Here is an 18,170-nt window from a genome sequence, read left to right as displayed (position 1 = left end):
TGTGGATGCTGCCTTCAAATGCTCCTTGTAACCTCCAACAGTCTGTGGCATACAGCCTTGACATATGTCGATGATACCATTTATTTTTCTCCTTTTATCCAATACTGTTTATCTGTTCATACAGCAATGTTCAAAACAATGACTTTTGAAAAATTAACATACATGTTTTTACTCCTATTTACTTACACTAGTAGATCACATATCTGTACATACTTGGGTGTGTATATAGATTCTGTATATGTCTATTAAATACTACACAGTATCTACCCTGAATAGTTAACTTAAAAGTGCATGTGGAAATGCGTGTTAAATATAAACTGTACTTGTGATTATTGTAATTCAGATCAGAAAACTCAATTGACTTTGTTTTTTCACCGTGCTTACTGGAAGCAGAATACTAAAGTGCATATTGATGGCATGTAATGTATCTTTTCATTAGTAGGATGAAAGTGAATATTTTCTAAATAATTCAGTTGCTAATTGTTCAGGGTAAATTCATTTCACAAACACAATCTAACTAGACTGACTTAAAACCCCAATTCTATTATTTTTATTATCAAACTCTAACAGTATGGTATGGCACCTGAATGAACAATGTGAATAACTATACCACTAAGACTTTTGATATTTTAACTTTAAAATTAACTATTGTACCTCTTCAAAATAAATCCAGAGTTTACAAAATAGTTTAATAACGTTATTGAATTAAGATATGCATAAAAATACAAAATTGAAGTAAATAAAGGTAAATAGTCCATGACAATAACTTAAACAGTAATAATGATTGAATGTAATGTAGACAAAAAGTAAAAACAAAACAAGTAGGATTGCTGATTTCAACAAATTTTGTGTGTTTATAGTCTGTATATTGACAAATTAATAATTCTACTTCATATTTTGTCACTGTTCTGTTGTTATGGTTATCTAGCTGATGTCATAAAACGTAATTTTTGTTTTGTTTTTAGATCTGTAAAAATTACGCAAATCAAATAGTATGGTATGGCGATTCAACGAGGTTTAAAAACCTGCACTCACTGTACCTTTAAGTTTTGCGACGTGTCGTAAAATCTCACTGTCGTAAATAATCACGTGGAGACATCATGGATGCTTCTGGGTTTGTTGTAGATTATTCTGGGTTTCAGTGCTGTCTTTAGCTAGATGGTGGAGCATTTTTGATTTTCTTTTTCATTTCCGCTGTGTCTAAACAGGAAATGCTGTCCTGAAAATAGGTGACAAGCCTCAGCTCAGCTCGCTTGTTTCACCACAGCAGCTCTGCGCGTGTGTGTGTGTGTGTGTGTGTGTAAGTGAGTACCTGTTCACAGTCTGCAGTCAGCATCATGTTCGTGTTGGTGGAAATGGTCGACACGGTCAGGATCCCTCCGTGGAACTTCCAGAGACAACTCAACGACGCCATAGCTGAGGAGCTCAACAAGAAACTGGCCAACAAGGTGTGTGCGTTTTAACTTTATTCAGTCAAGTAAGTTAATCTCTTCTGCATGAGAGACCTGTGTGCAGCAGGAGAAATCAGAAAGTCACAGCATGAAAAACAGTTACACAACTCTCTGAACAGGTCCAAAATTAAAAGTGTAAAGTCAGCCAATAGGATGAGACTTTCAGGTTTAATTATTTTACTTCACTATATGATGCAAAGCACTATAAGGCAGTCTTCCCAAGTTCAGTCTTTACGGGTCCCATGGCCAGATCTGATTTGGTGAGCAGTAGGTTTAAATTTGAGAAGAGTTGTGAAATACTGAGGCAGGTTCAGAAGGAGACATTTATAAAGACAACTATTGTGTCACCCTATCACTGAGGACTTAATAATTCAATAATAATACTATAATAATACTCAATAATTATCGATTACGTAAAATTACAAATTTGCCTCAAAGGATTGAACATTTCTAGATCATAAGACACCCACTGTCTGGAGACTCCCCATTAGTGATAGGAAAAACTTGATGTGTGTGCAGAGTAAACAGACATAAATACAGTCAAATTAAACTGTTAAACAGACTGACAATGTTAGGTAGATATACTATATAAAGAATATGGACCTGGGAAGACAACATTTTGATAGTAAACAAAAGGACATAAAAACATTTCACTAGTGGTGAGGTGATTTCGGCTGATTTTTTGTTTTAAGGTAAGAAGGATAACAAGTCACTTTGGCTCTTTGCATTACGAATTTTGCTTATTGAATGTCTGTTGTGTTGATAAAGTGTCAATTCAGCATGTCTGCATCTGCTAAACTGCGACCTGCTCCCTTCACCTCAGGTGGTCTACAATGTTGGTCTGTGCATCTGCTTGTACGACATCACTAAACTGGAGGACTCCTATATATTCCCAGGGGACGGAGCCTCACACACAAAAGGTATGATGATGCCGACAGAGCTGTTGACTGGACTCTCTCATTTCCTCATACACTTGCGTCAAGCCTCTTTATATTTGAGACGCATTGCCAAATAGTGCAACCCGATTATAACTGAGCCCTTCCACTTAGTTTTTTGTTTATGATTGGGATTTAGCCATTATTAGTGCAATAATTCTCCTCACTCACTGTTTCTTTTTTATGTGTTTTTACGTTAGTCTTGTTGATGAATTGAAGAAGAAATACGTCTAACTAGAGTGCGTCAGAAATGAAACACTTAACCTTACATCCTGACAGAAATATTGTTGGATCCATATCAGAGCGGGATGGAGAGGGACGCTTTTTTGCCCTGCACTGCTAAGAGTAAACTTCCGAAGGACATACTGATGTCCTGAACCAGAAAATGTTGCAGCTGTGTTTTTATCCAGTAATAAAATACACAGAGGTTGTGTGAGGTTGGCGTAACCATTGAAACCCCCTTATTGCCACTGGTAGTACTCTGTCACCCACTGATTTGTTCCTGATTTCCTTTGGTCTGTCAGTTCACTTCAGGTACGTCGTTTTTCACCCTTTTCTCGATGAGATCCTGGTCGGCAAGATCAAGTACTGCAGTCAAGAGGGAGTTCATGGTAACTTTTGCCTTTCCATTTCACCATATTGGATTCAATCTCCAGAAATGTATTTGCAAATTTATTCTCAATACATTAAAAGGAAAAAAACACAAGCAATTACTTCTGCAACTAATGATTATCTTAATTTCAGTTCATCTGACAGAGAAGCAACAACAATTGAAAATAGCTAAACAAATCTGCCTTATTTATTTATTTATTTATTTATTCATACACAACTTTAATCTTGATCTTTCCAGAGTTTTAATGAATCTCTAAGACGAGTCTAATTAGGATCTGAGAGCTTTTTATGTTACACTTCTCTGGTACCAAAGTCACATGTAGCTGTGCTCCACTTGCTTTCTCCACTGGTTTGCTGCTAATATATAGATCAGTCACATTTGGAGGACAATAGTCCGTCACTTAAGAAGGTAATTTGTAAAACATTTCAAACACATGTTTATCATAAATTTGCAACCATTTCGTAAAATGTTGGCCTGTTGCATTTACATTTTACATTTCGGGTGTTAGCAGACGCTTTTGTCAAAAGTGACTTACAATAAGTACATTTGTCAGAAGAAAGTGAAAAGCAAAAGATCCCTGTCGGTACAGTAAGGATGTCAATAGAAGAAGTTGTTCAAGCACTCATAATTGCTAGATTAGCCATTGCTGGTGCATGCAGCACATTCTGATATGTTAGTCTTGTCTTGTGTATTCATGTTTTTTTAACTTATTACCAGTACATTAATGACTAAAAGGTGTGTGTGTGTGTGTGTGTGTGTGTGTGTGTGTGTGTGTGTGCATATAGAAGTACTGTGTTAAACACTGTCTGCTCCTACCTTTGTTTCACAGTGACGATGGGCTTCTTCGATGATATTCTCATTCCACCAGAGTCTCTTCAACAGCCTACAAAATTGTATCCTGAACTGAAAATATTCATATAAATGAAGTAAAGTACTGTTATTTATTTTACTGTTTTGCCACATGTTCACACACACATTGTTTCTGTCACACATTATTTAAATTCTGATGTATAAGTGATTGTATCTGTAGTTTAAACTGCTGCACCTCCTGAGCTGTTGAGCCATCCTTAGCTACAGCCTCAGTGATGAAGCAGAGCAAGTTTGGCTTTGGGAATATGAGACGGACGAGGGGGCGCATGACCTCTACATGGACCAAGGAGAGGAGATCCGTTTTCGGGTGACAGATGAAGTTTTTGTGGACACGTCGCCGACGGGCCCAGCAACTGCAGCGACAGACACACCGGGGCAACCGGGACAATCAACTGCGCCGCCAGCAGCGGAAAGCCTGGAGAAGAAAGAGGCACCGTACACTCTGATTGTAAGGACACACTTCTTGACTTACGCACATTTACATCACAAGGAGATCTGCTCCGATCAAAACTGTTAACATAAGTTTCTGATGAAAGCATGAACATGCATTGTTATTTTGGCTTATTCAGACTCTGTAGGTTGAAGTTGGGCGGGAGCTGTAGTCACCAAACTCCACAGCTGTGTCCTACTTCAGGGGCTGCCTCCCTCCATTATTTTTAAACAGAATGTGTCATAATGGGAGAACAAGGCTGTCCCATACCAGAGCACCTCCAAATCTAGCTCAGAAATGTGGGCTTCTTTTTTCGATTGCTTGGGACTCCACTGGTACAGTTGACCTGCTGCACTGTTTGTCAGTTGTTTATTATGTCTTGTAGAGAAATTTCACTGGAAGTGTGGTTATAATAGGAAAATCTCTGGTTTAACACTGGTAGTTAGAGAAGTGGATATCACATTGTGATCCTTCTGAGGGCTCCTTCATGGTGAAATGTAAAACCTCAAACTGACACGAACCACCTAAACCCACAGTTTTGGTCTCCGTCTGTCTAGACTAATGTTTCTCAACGGGGGCGATACCGCCCCCCAGGGAGCGTTCCAAGGACGATGGGGGGGGCGGGGGAAGCAACATTTTGGAAAGGCGGGCGCTGAGCTGCTTTTGGGGGGCATTTGCTAGTTGGAAATTCTAAGGCGAGTTTACACCAAAGATTCTCAACAATACGAGTTTAAACTTTAAACTACTTGCAAAAAACTGTGGTCTGCAACATTAAAACCTGCCAGTTTAGTCCACTGCGACTGGACGAGATGGTGTATTTTTTCTCCGTCAGCTACTTGTGTTGCAGCTCCGTGCTGCCTTAACAGTAACGGGAAGTCACATTATCATCTGTAAATTTTTGCCCACATGGCGTCAACTGTGTAAACTCTGGAAAATTGACTCTCTCTTTCTTGGTATTACCGTGGGAAAGTGTTTATTTCTCTGAGGACTACACTGTAACATCTTATCGCAGTGGTTACACATTTACAAGAGGGATATTCCGGTATCGGACTTACCCTGAAAGCAACTTCGCTGCGACACCAGTGAGTGACGTGGACAGTTTGTGGCAAAGCAGACATATACAGTAGTTTCAGTAGGCTATAAAAATGTAACGTTAAAAACTGAAGCCCTGACTTGCTCTGTTGGGGATTGTAAGCGGCACTTTATCAGAGGTGCTGAAGTTAATGTGTGTGGAATTATTCGTGAGATTTCTGCCTGATCACAGATGTTGTTGGTTAGTTTTGTTTTCCCCCAGCATGAGCACCTCCTCGTCTCATCCAGTTCTGTGTCTGTTGGATGGTCGGGATACTTCCAGCGAATCAGTAATGTAATGCAGTATAGGGCATGTAGTAAAATATTATGAATTCTATTTAATGACGTTAGTCTCCTAATATTAGGACTTTTTTTTCTTTACATGTCAGAGAACACTGATACGTGAGTGAGATTCTGAATGTGCAGAAGGTTTTGAACATGAGCAGACCAGTGGATCGGTGGATTGGGGGGGGCGTGGCTCCCCTGGCGTGGGGGCCCGGTCTGGACCGGGGGATCTGAGGACTCGGGCTTCTGGCTTTTGCTCATTTCTGGGCCTGGGGGCCCGTTGTCTCCTCTGCTCGCCTGGGCCCTCTTCGGCAGGGGTGGGGAACCTGCTGCTTCCCCCTGCCAGCTCTCTCACAGTGGGGGCATTCGGGAGTCTCTGGGGCACATGGCGGGTGTTGTCGGGGTGGGTTTTGGTGCTCCTCCTTGGGGGTGGTTGACTGGGGGGGCTGGGCCCCCGTCCGGGGACGAGACCAGCCTCGGGTTTACAGGGCTCGGGGGCTGCTGGCTCTGTCTGCACTCTGGGGAGGGATGCCTCTGGCTGGGCTGGGGGACTGTTGGCCTGGTTCTCCCGCGTTATCGCTCCCTGGCGGCAGGGAGCTTCCCGGCACGGCTTTCTGCTGTTCCTCCTCGGGGTAGGGCGCAGCTTCCCCCGGGACATGCGGTCTGGGGTCCTTTGCGCTTTGGGGTGTCGCGGGGTGCCCTGGCTACTGGGGGTGGGCGTCTCTGGGCGCTGCGCGGGTTGATCCGGTTGTGGTTTGGAGGGCTGCGGTGGGATTATGGGGCGATTGTGGAGTTTATTTGGGTTTTATTTTTTCGGGGGGGTTTCCCTTCCCTGTGCAGGGTCTCTGGATGGCTTTGTGGGGACCAAAATGCTGAACCCCACAAGTTTGAAGGGCTGTTCAATGGTTAATACTTTTAGAGTTAGGTTTAGGTTGGGGGTTGGGGTTAGGTTAAGGTTAATGTAGTTGGGATGGTTAAGGTAAAGGTCTATGGAATGCATTATATCGATGAGATGTCCCCAATGGGATAGAGGAATAAACGTGTGTGTGGATCACCTGTTTTTTTTTTAACTGTCAGAGACCAGTCTTTTATTCAGTAGTTTATACTCTGGCAGCCGAGGGTTATAAAAATTGGATGTTGTTGCACAGCAAATATGACAGCTCTGTTCATGTTGGACCTTCCTGTTCTCCATTCCCTCTGCACTGATTCCAAGTCACAGAGGCAACTACTGAGTTCACCACAACTGAGCTGTACGGACAAGATCTTTATTGATTTGATTTTGTTTGTAAATTTCACTGTTAACCTAAATGCTGGTGTGAACAGGCTCTTATACTGATGTTTAAAAGATTCATAAAGGTTTAAGTAATCTCACCCTAAAAGATGCAACAGACCTAACGGGGGGTCAGCGAGATTTAGCCTACATGCTTGAACAGTTCTGAGTGTAGGACTAATTCATCTGACTGACTGAAAACAACTGTGTGGGTGTACCATGGTTGTGCGATTGTATTAACTGTGGCCATGAATGAAACAAAAGTAGCTTTACCTCCGTCCTGACCGGCTATGCTGTTGTTTCAGGGAACCATCTGTGAGCCGGGGCTGGGGCTGCTGTCATGGTGGAACAGTTAGCACTGCTGAGGAAGAGGAGGACATTTGGTGGTAACAAACGTATCGACCATCATGACTGATCAGAGAGATGGTTAGCTGGAGAGACACAGAGCCCTGTCGATTGGGTACAGAAGTCAAGACACAAAGTCGAGCTGCTTTCTGAAGCAGGATTCTGCTGGTGTGAAGTGACTGATGAAACCTCTGTCACTTTGGGACTGATTGTGTTGTAAATACTGCTCTTAACATCCCAGCTTCATGTTTACATGTATAATTTACCACATATTTAATAACACAATGACTGATGGACATTTACATTCATTTGGTATATTTTACAAACAATAATGGAGTAATTAATGATTTGAATCACAATGTCATCACTACTTTGGTATGATAGGTCACTCTTTAATGGCTCAAAAGAATTGCTGTTTAAATCTGGGTTGAAAACTGAACGTCATTTATCAGTGATGGATACATTTGTTTCCCGAATCCTACGGACATTCTTGAGTTTAAGGTGAGAGAAATAAGGTTGAGTGTTTTTTTCCCCCATTGATATTAATTTACCTGTGGGTCAGATTTCTAAAACATTTGTATCATCCAGATCCAAACAGGTAACTTTGCAACAATAAGAATGTTTTTTTCTGTGGGAGTGAAATTTGTCAAAAGATTTACTTTTATTTGAAATTGTATCCCTACCTGAGGTTTTTGTGCACACATCCTCTGTTTATTTAAATTTGTCTCTTAGTTAAATGGCGTATCATCCACGTGAGTGGGCATGATATGTGAATTTCTCATTCTGTGTGATTAGAGGAAGCATATCAAAAAGGATTAGTGACCAGCCTTTAAATCCAACAGTTTGAAGGGCAGTGAAGGACACAGCGCTGCTCTCTGCACTCTGTTGGTCAGTTTGAGTTATCAGCTCACACACATATGTGTTTGTTGTACAATCTGAAATGCAGTGGGCTGTGTTTCATGTGACAATTCCATGGCCAGTTGATGTTTGTCTCTGCTGTGTGTTATGAAACTAGGTCCGACTGTTTTTTTGTTTTTTTATCAACAAAAATAGATGGCATGCATGTGACCCCTATTACAGAAATATTCCTGACAAAAAGCATAGGATGAAATTATTTACCATGTAAAAATAAATACTGCCACTGAGTGCTCTCTCAGCTCACCTTGGGCATTAAAACAGTTCTTTTTAGTAGCAGTTTTTACTGATGTTTGTGTGTGTGTGTGTGTGTGTGTGTGTGTGTGTAAAATGATAAACTTGTAAAATGCAAAATCCATCTCATTACTGGCATCTTCCTCATAAAACGTTATTTACAATAGAGGCGCACAATAAGGGCTGCATAAAGAGCTCAGCATGATAAACAACATAAAATCATGGTATAGACAAAGAACACCTTACATAGGCCTACATGACGAGGAATGAAGAAAGTCCTTTTCTACACGCGCACTCGTACACACACACACACACACACACACACACACACACAGTCTCATCACGCCATCGGAATCTCCGCCAGCTGCGCAGACTCAGCAGCCATAACACCGTCACATCAGGGTTTTCCGTCGGTCTGCGCGGATTTGGTCGACTTATATATTTAATTACTCGTTATATAATACACACCGACTTAAAAGACACACACTCGCACACGCCGATCGTCCTCAGCCTCCTAGCGCACCCAATACAGTAAGTAACATTTCTGCGAATATATGCATGTTGAAGTTCCTGCATATATGCATGTTGTCAGACTATGTTTGGGCAATGTATTGTTTGCATGTTTGACATAACCGCTAAATAAGAGACACATAGGCTATTTTATGTAGCCTAGCTCTGGTTGTAGCCTAAGGAGGACTGATCGATATAGCAATTACACAATATTTGACCGCCAGCTGGTCTTCATGAGCGGTTCTCTCACTCTGCTTTTGTCCAAGTTATAGGCTATTGGCTATAACAGCATCGGTTGCCTATTCTGCCTCTCACACATTTTTGTGTGAAACTACAGACATTACAGAAGCTGTGAATCGGGGATTCATTTCTTTACGTTACGCTATTGGCTTAAATAAAAACACGAGAAAAGCAAAGAGTTAAAACAGGCTATGGGATTTTATGGTTCTGGGAGGAAAGTGTAGGCTATGAATTCAACTCGGGACAAACCACACACACACACACACAATTCACACACACAATTCACAGACACATTAGTCGTCCCTTTTCATAATCATGGGACAAGGAAGAGATTCGTCCCCGAGCCGGGCCACAAGAGCCATGACCCTCTTAATTCTGTAGCTTTAGTTCTGCACATCCAGATGTTCTCCTTCTGCTGTCTGTAAATGAGTTGCTCTGAATGTTGGGGTTCATTCACAGCGCTCTTGTTTCTCATGTTTCTTGTTTATTATTATCTTTATTGTAATTATAATAATAATGTGTAAAGTCATAGTTTTCTGCTGTAACGGATCCTGCGGAAACCCTGTAACTTTATGTCTGTAGTGTCCTGCTCCCGCTCAAGTGGAATGTAATTGTTCTTTTGGAAATGAAGCACTGACGTCACGAACGCACCACTGGAGGCGACGTTCTGCAGCTGTTCTGACGTCACGCCGCGTGCGGAGCTCCAGCTCTGCCTGCATCATAACAGGCAGACGAGTGGGCGTAAAAAACGTCCTACACACGCACGTATACATAGAGTAGCCTATATAAAACCGTGTTAAAGGCGATTCATGGGGTGCATCCACCCTTGAGGACTGACAGGAGAGGAGTCAGTTGTAGCCTAACCTTGAAATATTACTGTGGGGAGAAACCAGATTAGAAGGTATTGAAGGGCAAGGTCACCTGACTGACTGTGGTAGTATTAGTGAATGATGAAAAACAGATATGAATGCTTTAGCCTATAAAAAAAATAAAAACTGAGAATCATGCAGAGGGAAGGAAGGAGCATTGCCTACTCTGTAACTGATTTGTATTGAATATACACTATACGGTGATAATGTCCTTTAATACACTGCACAGTTGAAATGCATGTCAAATAGATATGAAAAATTAATCTCCACGTTTTTTAATACTATAACTGTGCAGTATAATAATTATTTGGGATTGCAGTGGAATGCAAACTGAGCCAAAGGGAGACTTCCAAAGGATCCAGGTGACTAAGAAAATTAGTGTTTATGCATGAAATTAAATTTAGGGCTGGATTTAAAGGGGCCTGCACCATACACCCCAAGACCAGTTTACTTGTCATAACAAGCTTTACTCTACTCTTTTTTGTCAAGTCTGAGAAATAACACATTTTTAAGAGAAAACTAGAGGTGTGGAGTTTACCAGGAGAGTCTAATAAAAACATGCTACTGTGTTGCATTATTGGAAGTTTTTTTGACCCATGCTACAGTGTGTAGCCTACTTACATTCAGGATATCATGGTCTCTGCTACATCGACTTTTGACCGTTCTTTTCTCCCTAGCAAGTCCCCCAACCTCGGGGCGTGCACTCTAAATCACTGGAGAACAATTTAGCATTAGAAGGGACTTGATTTAAAGTAGGCTACTTTGGAGGGGTTAGCTGTGTCACTTCAATATCTATTTTTACTCTTGGAAGGAATTTGATCTGATAACATAAATTTGACATTATGGTACAACAATATATTCCTAGATACACTGAAAGAACACTGAAAAGGTATTCTTCACCTGACATGTCCCTGTGGTCTCTGACTTGGCTTACTCTTGACTGGATTACCCCTCTCATCCTTCCTTTCCTCCATCAGGTCTAAAGCCACATGACAACTATCTGATCTTCCTCCGCTCTCTCCCTGTGCCCTCTCTCCTCACAGCCCGTCCTCCTGATAGACTTGAAGTGACAGCACTGACCTGGATAACCGCTGAGCCTGTGTCCCACACTGAGGCTGGCCTGTCCAAGAAGACAGACTCACAAATACACCAGCGGACAGACAGCGGTGTCAGCAGTCCAGCAGCAGCCTGCGGCTGAAGGAGTAGCAGCAGCATCCAACACTGCATCCACACCATCTTCCCCCATCCTTCTCCTCTTCCTTGTCACATCTGACATGGCAGACCCCAGCCTCACGTCGCCCTCAGGGACGCCCCTGCGCTCCCCCAACAGCTCTCTCACCCTCTCCTTCCCCTTCTTGAGGGAGGGGAGTCGGGTATGGGAGGAAGGCAAGGAACCGCCGCTGCCTCGGGATTTGCCCAGCCCGTTGCCAACCAAACGCACCCGCACCTACTCAGCGTAAGTGATTAGTTTACATTTATTTAAATACGGTAACATTTTTAGGTACTTGTACCTTATTTGAGTTTTTCCAATTTCATGCTACTTTAAAACTTCACTACATTGCAGAGAAAAAAAATACATTTTAACTCTACTACATGTATCGGTAAAACTTTTTAATAAGGCAGCAAAGAGTTTTTAAGATGAAACTAAAGGCTAATTTATTCATGTTTAATAAATAATTTAATAAAGCTTAGTAGATAATTTCTAAGCTAAGAATAGGAAACAACTTTTGGTGCCAAGTTGTGGAAATTCCCTCCAGCCACAAACCAAAACTGGTTAATAACTGATCTTTAAAGCAATGATTTACGAGTACTTTTACTTTTGATGCTTTAATGTTGCTGATATCTCTCTGTAGTTTTAGGCAAGTAAAGTTTTGAATGTACTTTACTTTTACTTACAGAAAGAATCTGTAAGTAAAAGTAAAAGTGAGTTTTTGGGATATACTCTGAATACGTCCACTTCTGCTATATGTTATAAACCAAACTGAAAAACAAAATGTATTAATTGTTGAACATTTTTCAAGCAGAAAGAAAGTGCTGATTTCAGTGTCTCTGATGTGACAGATGCTTGTTTTTAACCACTAAATATTACCATAAATGTAAATCTGGCAGGTAGCTGTATCATGGCTGGTTTGCAGACTGTGGTTGGTAGTAAAGAAATATTGAATACTGTACTGTTTACACTGTGAGTCAGCAGATTAGTGTTCTCATCTCTGCTGCTGTTGTGTTGTGACATTACGATGTGTAGGTGTTAATGTGATCAGCTCTTCATCTTCCTTCTTCACGTCTCCATTTCTCTGTCTTGTCAAAAGGGCCTGAACCCTGAATTGTGTCACATAAAAGAAAATATATATTCTTGTAAACGGCTCCTTCTCGTTTAACTGAAACAGTAAAACACTAAGTCATACTGAGATTTGTAGTTTAGAGAGTTTATACACTGCTCAAAAAAATAAAGGGAACACTTAAACAACACAATGTAAATCCAAGTCAGTCAAACTCCTGTGAAATCAAACTGTCAACAGCACAAACTGGAAGCAACACTGATTAACAATCAATTTCACATGCTGTTGTGCAAATGGAATAGACAACAGGTGGAAATTATAGGCAATTAGCAAGACACCCCCAGTAAAGGAGTGGTTCTGCAGGTGGTGACCACAGACCACTTCTCAGTTCCTATGCTTCCTGGCTGATGTTTTGGTCACTTTTGAATGCTGGCGGTGCTTTCACTCTAGTGGTAGCATGAGACGGAGTCTACAACCCACACAAGTGGCTCAGGTAGTGCAGCTCATCTAGGATGGCACATCAATGCGAGCTGTGGCAAGAAGGTTTGCTGTGTCTGTCAGCGTAGTGTCCAGAGCATGGAGGCGCTACCAGGAGACAGGCCAGTACATCAGGAGACATGGAGGAGGCCGTAGGAGGGCAACAACCCAGCAGCAGGACCGCTACCTCCGCCTTTGTGCAAGGAGGAGCAGGAGGAGCACTGCCAGAGCTCTGCAAAATGACCTCCAGCAGGCCACAAATGTGCATGTGTCTGCTCAAACGGTCAGAAACAGACTCCATGAGGGTGGTATGAGGGCCCGACGTCCACAGGTGGGGGTTGTGTTTACAGCCCAACACCATGCAGGACGTTTGACATTTGCCAGAGAACACCAAGATTGGCAAATTCGCCACTGGCGCCCTGTGCTCTTCACAGATGAAAGCAGGTTCACACTGAGCACATGTGACAGACGTGACAGAGTCTGGAGACACTGTGGAGAACGCTCTGCTTCCTGCAACATCCTCCAGCATGACCGGTTTGGCGGTGGGTCAGTAATGGTGTGGGGTGGCATTTCTTTGGGGGGCCGCACAGCCCTCCATGTGCTCGCCAGAGGTAGCCTGACTGCCATTAGGTACCGAGATGAGATCCTCAGACCCCTTGTGAGACCATATGCTGGTGCGGTTGGCCCTGGGTTCCTCCTAATGCAAGACAATGCTAGACCTCATGTGGCTGGAGTGTGTCAGCAGTTCCTGCAAGAGGAAGGCATTGATGCTATGGACTGGCCCGCCCGTTCCCCAGACCTGGATCCAATAGAGCACATCTGGGACATCATGTCTCGCTCCATCCACCAACGCCACGTTTCACCACAGACTGTCCAGGAGTTGGCGGATGCTTTAGTCCAGGTCTGGGAGGAGATCCCTCAGGAGACCATCCGCCACCTCATCAGGAGCATGCCCAGGCGTTATAGGGAGGTCATACAGGCACGTGGAGGCCACACACCTCATTTTGACTTGTTTTAAGGACATTACATCAAAACTGGATCGGCCTGTAGTGTGGTTTTCCACTTTGATTTTGAGTGTGACTCCAAATCCAGACATCCATGGGTTGATAAATTTGATTTCCATTGATCATTTTTGTGTGATTTTGTTGTCAGCACATTCAACTAAGTAAAGAAAGGAGTATTTAATGAGATTATTTCATTCATTCAGATCTAGGATGTGTTATTTTAGTGTTCCCTTTATTTTTTTGAGCAGTGTAGTTAATGCAAGACCATCCTTATTTTTCTCTCTTTGCCTGCAGTACGGTGCGTGCTCAATCCGGTCCTGTGTTTAAGGGTGTGTGTAAGAACTTCTCCAGGTCACAAGGTCACGGCTTCCTCCGACCCTCCCACGGCGGCGAAGACATCTTTGTTCACATCTCAGAGTGAGTGGCAATAGCACTGAGCTCGAAATCATACAGATGTCATATGCGTCGTCTCTGCAAACAAACACGTCGTGCAATTGCTGAAATACAAATAGCAACACAAACTTACTGCAGATCTGCCGTGTCAACTCAAAGGACTGTGAGAACTCAGCAAACAACACTGTTTACGTGTGAACTTTTTTCAAAGGGAAAGCTATTTTCCCAACTCTCCTAGGACACTCTGACACCTGCAGTACGTGGACATGCAGAGAGAGTACAGCAAATTCACTGTGCTGGTTTTATTGTACCTTTTTTTGTTTCATGACAAGCAGTATGTCAGATATTACCACAGCCTCAGCAAACGCACATTTCTGAAATTTCTCCAAACAGATAATGAAAGATGATGATTCAGTTATATCATAGCCAAACATCTGTGTCCTGGGTCTGTCATCATCAGATCTCCAGCAGATGTCATTTTTTGCTTAATCTGTGTGTGTGTGTGTGTGTGTCTGTCTGTCTGTCTGTCTGTCTGTATGACCACACTCTGAGAACTGTTACTTTGAAAGATTGACTTTTTCGGAAATACACATATAAATTTTTTGCCGAAAGTGAGATGAGAAGATAGATACCATTCAATTCTTATGGAGCTGGAGTGGTGAGGCGATTAGCTTACTGTTAGCGAAGGAGGAGGAATGCGGAATCAGCTAGCGCAGCTCTTTCCTAAGTACAAAAATATGCTTAAAAGCACCTCTAACACTTAGACATTAAGACATATCCTGTTTCGTTTGTGCACAGAAATGTAAAAAAACAACAAATTTGTTTTGTTGTTTTATGGGGAGTCACTTGCTGTACCAATTTCTTTGGCAAACAGCAGCTGGGGATAGTGACTTCCTGGAGACTCTGCAGGGTTAAGGTCACATGCCTGGCATCTGTTTTCCAAGAAATAGTTAATAATAGATGTTTAACCTTTGGACAAAGCCAGGCTAGCTATTTCCTCCTGTTTCCAGTTTTGCTAAGCTACTCTAAAAGCCTCCTAGCTTCTCGCTCACAGATAAGAGAGTGATAATGATCTTGTCATCTCACTCTCAGTGAGAAAGTGAGTGAGTTATAAATCATATGAAAAAAACTTGAGATCTACTGCTTTAAGTCATCTTATGAGTTACAAGTCACACCTGTGCATTAACACATATTTGCAGGATCAAACTGATAAACAAATTAAAACAAATGTTCTGTTGTAACTCTCACATATATAGGCTATATTTCTATTTAATACTGAAACATTCCAGGCATTTACACAACCCAGTATGGAATAATTAATAAATTACTCATTGTCCACATTTTTCTCTGTTTCAGCATCGAGGGGGAGTATGTCCCAGTTGAGGGCGACGAGGTCACATACAAAGTGAGCCGGGTCCCGCCAAAGAACCTGAAGGTGCAGGCGGTGGAGGTCAAGATCACACATCTCAACCCAGGGACGAAACACGAGACCTGGTCGGGGCAGATCATCAGCTCGTAGACCTGAGCTCCGGGGCCGGGTGGGTCGTGTTGGGCAGGGCTGGGTGGGGGATGACAGACCTGTTGTGGGCCTGATAACTTTTCTGTGCTCAAATCTTTTTTTGAAAAACATGTTTTACCTACAGAGCTAAGTGTCCAGAGTTAATAAGTTTCGATAATTATGTTGTAGTAGGTGTTGACAGTCCACTCACAGAGCTGTTAGTCTGTTCAAAACTGCCTGTCTGATACGATGATATGATGCATTTGTGGAGTATGTGAAACTGACCATTTATTCATTGTAGGAAAAAGACACATTTGTTTTTACGCATTTGAATGACATCAGTAATAAAAGTCTGATTTTAGATGGGAGGTTAAAGTGACCAACGGGGTATGAAACTTCTAAACTGGGAAGAGCTTGTGGGCCTTATTTTTCATGGAGATCAGCTGTGTAAAGTATGAAACATTGGGAAATATGTATACAAAACTGTGGTGCAGACCTTCAAATTGAGGCATGAGTGTATGTGTAAGGAGGAGAGCAACGTAGGACAAAAGGCTGAATTCAGTTTTACTTCCCTTCTTTGCAGCTGTTAAGCACTTGTTTACACAGAAAGTTTCCAGAATCACATGTTGGGTACAAGTGTAGGTCAGATGACTTGTTATCACAACCTACACTGTTTTTACATAAATTGCAGACTTTGGAAAGATGTGAGGAAGCTTTGAATTCAACAACAGAGATAACTGATATAAAAGCAAAGGGTTTAGGGAATAGAAAGTGTGAAGGAAAGTTGAAATGGCAGGTCGACAATCCTTTGAGAAGAAAATCACAGCTGGTTTTGCATTGAAACTCAAATGAAATCTATACAGTAATCAAAAAACATAAATATAAAGCAAATGTTTGCACCCTTGACAGGGACTTTTGGGTTTCAGGTCACCAGGTTAGAAACCAGAGACAAAAAAGAGGAAGTTTTATTTTGAAATGGAGATGGGAATGTACTTGGTTGCAGTGAGAGTTAGTGGGAAATCAGCAATTAAGTTTGTCTTAGAAAAAGCCTGAAGGGAGACAAGGATTAAATCAGGCAGATCACATTAAACCAAGCACAGACATCTCAAAAACATAAATAAAATACATACTTAGAAGTAATTTTCCTGAAAAATGCAAATCCTTGGTTGTACTGTCTTGTTTGTGGTTATTTATTTTAATTGTATATCTGATGATTTATTCAGATTTGCATGTGCCCTGAGATTGCAAGATCTATATTTTGAGTAAAGCAGTCAAAACTTGCACTTAAAAAATTTGAACTTCCCCTATGAAAACTGCCACAGCGCTCCAGACAATTGAGGTTTTTCTCACTTTGCTGTTCTGTTTGAAAATTCCCTTTTTTAGAGCGTCTGGAGCATCAATTTCTAAAACTAATGTTGTTTGTAGTTATTCAGGTTTTCCTCAGCTGTGCTGTACTGTATGTCATTTTCTGTCATATCGGAGTTTATCTGGTCTAGTGTCCCTGTCTGAATATGTTCAAAATTTAATTTGGTTTCTTTCAGTCACATCAAAGGGCACTTTCTTTTGTAGACGAGCCACTGTGGTGCTGATCCACATCATTACTTCTGCTGAGCCTCGAAAGACCATTAAAGCATTTTATGATTCACTGATCTGATGTAAGCTGTGTTTCTTTGGCTGCGTGTGGGAGTGAGACTCAGATTGACTCAGGTTTGAACAGCCAACATGTCTTGTCAAGCCTGTTAATCAGACTGAATTGCAATTTTGTTACACATAATAAAAGAAAGATGTGATAATATGTAATTTGTTATGACACATTTAACACCTCACTTCCTGCCTTATAACATAGAATACAGAATATTGTTCACATTTTTCTGCATTTGACAGCTCCCCTCCTTTTTTCTGTGCAATCAACAGTCCTGTTTTCCACTTACCTTTATAGTCCTTTATCAAAAGCTTACATTTTATTGACTTCAACAGATAAAAAAGAGCCCATCTTTATTGAATAAACAATAAATTAAGGATACGCCTCTGGGAAACAAGAACACCAAGTATCATTGATGTAAATCACCTTAAACCAGGTTAAGCCAATTTCACCCTGCTGCCACCTGTTGCCAAGAAAAGTAACAGAAGCAGCTTAAAAATAAACTGGTAAATCAAGCTAAATCAAGCTATCCATCTACAGGCCAGCAAAGCAAGTTATGCAATTTTACACTTGAGCCGCATGCAGTCAAAGGTAGTTTTTGTCTTTCATAAAGCTGCTGTTTTTTATCTGCAAAACATAAGCAGTCCGTTAACTTGAGAATGTTTTGTGCCGAGTTCCCTGACTCCCTGAGTTCACACTGCTGTGAGTGTCACTGTGTATCATTGGTCTTCCTAGTTACTACAGTTACGACACCCAGTATAATAAAAGTAGCAATGTTAGTTGACAAACCAAAACAGACACTGATGATTGTAAAGGGGAATAAATGATTTGAACAGCCA

The 18,170-nt window shown here is 41.7% G+C and overlaps 2 protein-coding genes across 2 annotated transcripts; both read left to right on the top strand.

Annotated features, from left to right (window-relative positions):
- Positions 1–1,077: 1,077 nt before the first annotated feature.
- Positions 1,078–8,451, top strand: polr3h (polymerase (RNA) III (DNA directed) polypeptide H). Its single transcript, XM_038695090.1, has 6 exons — positions 1,078–1,448; positions 2,275–2,371; positions 2,911–2,997; positions 3,829–3,892; positions 4,083–4,317; positions 7,231–8,451. Exons 1-6 carry the CDS (start codon positions 1,338–1,340, stop codon positions 7,279–7,281), a joined length of 645 nt encoding a protein of 214 aa, XP_038551018.1. The 5' UTR covers positions 1,078–1,337; the 3' UTR covers positions 7,282–8,451.
- Positions 8,452–8,767: 316 nt separating this feature from the next.
- On the top strand, positions 8,768–17,338 carry LOC119884780 (cold shock domain-containing protein C2-like). Its single transcript, XM_038695099.1, has 4 exons — positions 8,768–8,950; positions 11,082–11,494; positions 14,093–14,215; positions 15,548–17,338. Exons 2-4 carry the CDS (start codon positions 11,313–11,315, stop codon positions 15,708–15,710), a joined length of 468 nt encoding a protein of 155 aa, XP_038551027.1. The 5' UTR covers positions 8,768–8,950; positions 11,082–11,312; the 3' UTR covers positions 15,711–17,338.
- The last annotated feature ends 832 nt before the right edge of the window (positions 17,339–18,170 follow it).

This window comes from Micropterus salmoides, unplaced genomic scaffold (genome assembly GCF_014851395.1).
Source record: "Micropterus salmoides isolate LMB-PRFRI ecotype aquatic unplaced genomic scaffold, ASM1485139v1 Ms_hic_scaffold_10, whole genome shotgun sequence".
Classification (NCBI taxonomy): domain Eukaryota; kingdom Metazoa; phylum Chordata; class Actinopteri; order Centrarchiformes; family Centrarchidae; genus Micropterus; species Micropterus salmoides.
The sequence above is the reverse complement of the archived record's forward strand: the minus strand, read 5'-3'. Positions and strand labels throughout refer to the sequence as shown.

Coding starts and splice junctions, on each gene's coding strand:
- polr3h (XM_038695090.1), top strand. CDS start 1,338: ATGTTCGTGTTGGTGGAAATGGTCGACACGGTCAGGATCCCTCCGTGG. Junction 2,998..3,828: donor CAGTCAAGAGGGAGTTCATG/GTAACTTTTGCC, acceptor TTTGTTTCACAG/TGACGATGGGCTTCTTCGAT. Junction 4,318..7,230: donor AGGCACCGTACACTCTGATT/GTAAGGACACAC, acceptor CTGTTGTTTCAG/GGAACCATCTGTGAGCCGGG.
- LOC119884780 (XM_038695099.1), top strand. CDS start 11,313: ATGGCAGACCCCAGCCTCACGTCGCCCTCAGGGACGCCCCTGCGCTCC. Junction 11,495..14,092: donor CGCACCCGCACCTACTCAGC/GTAAGTGATTAG, acceptor CTTTGCCTGCAG/TACGGTGCGTGCTCAATCCG. Junction 14,216..15,547: donor ATCTTTGTTCACATCTCAGA/GTGAGTGGCAAT, acceptor TCTCTGTTTCAG/CATCGAGGGGGAGTATGTCC.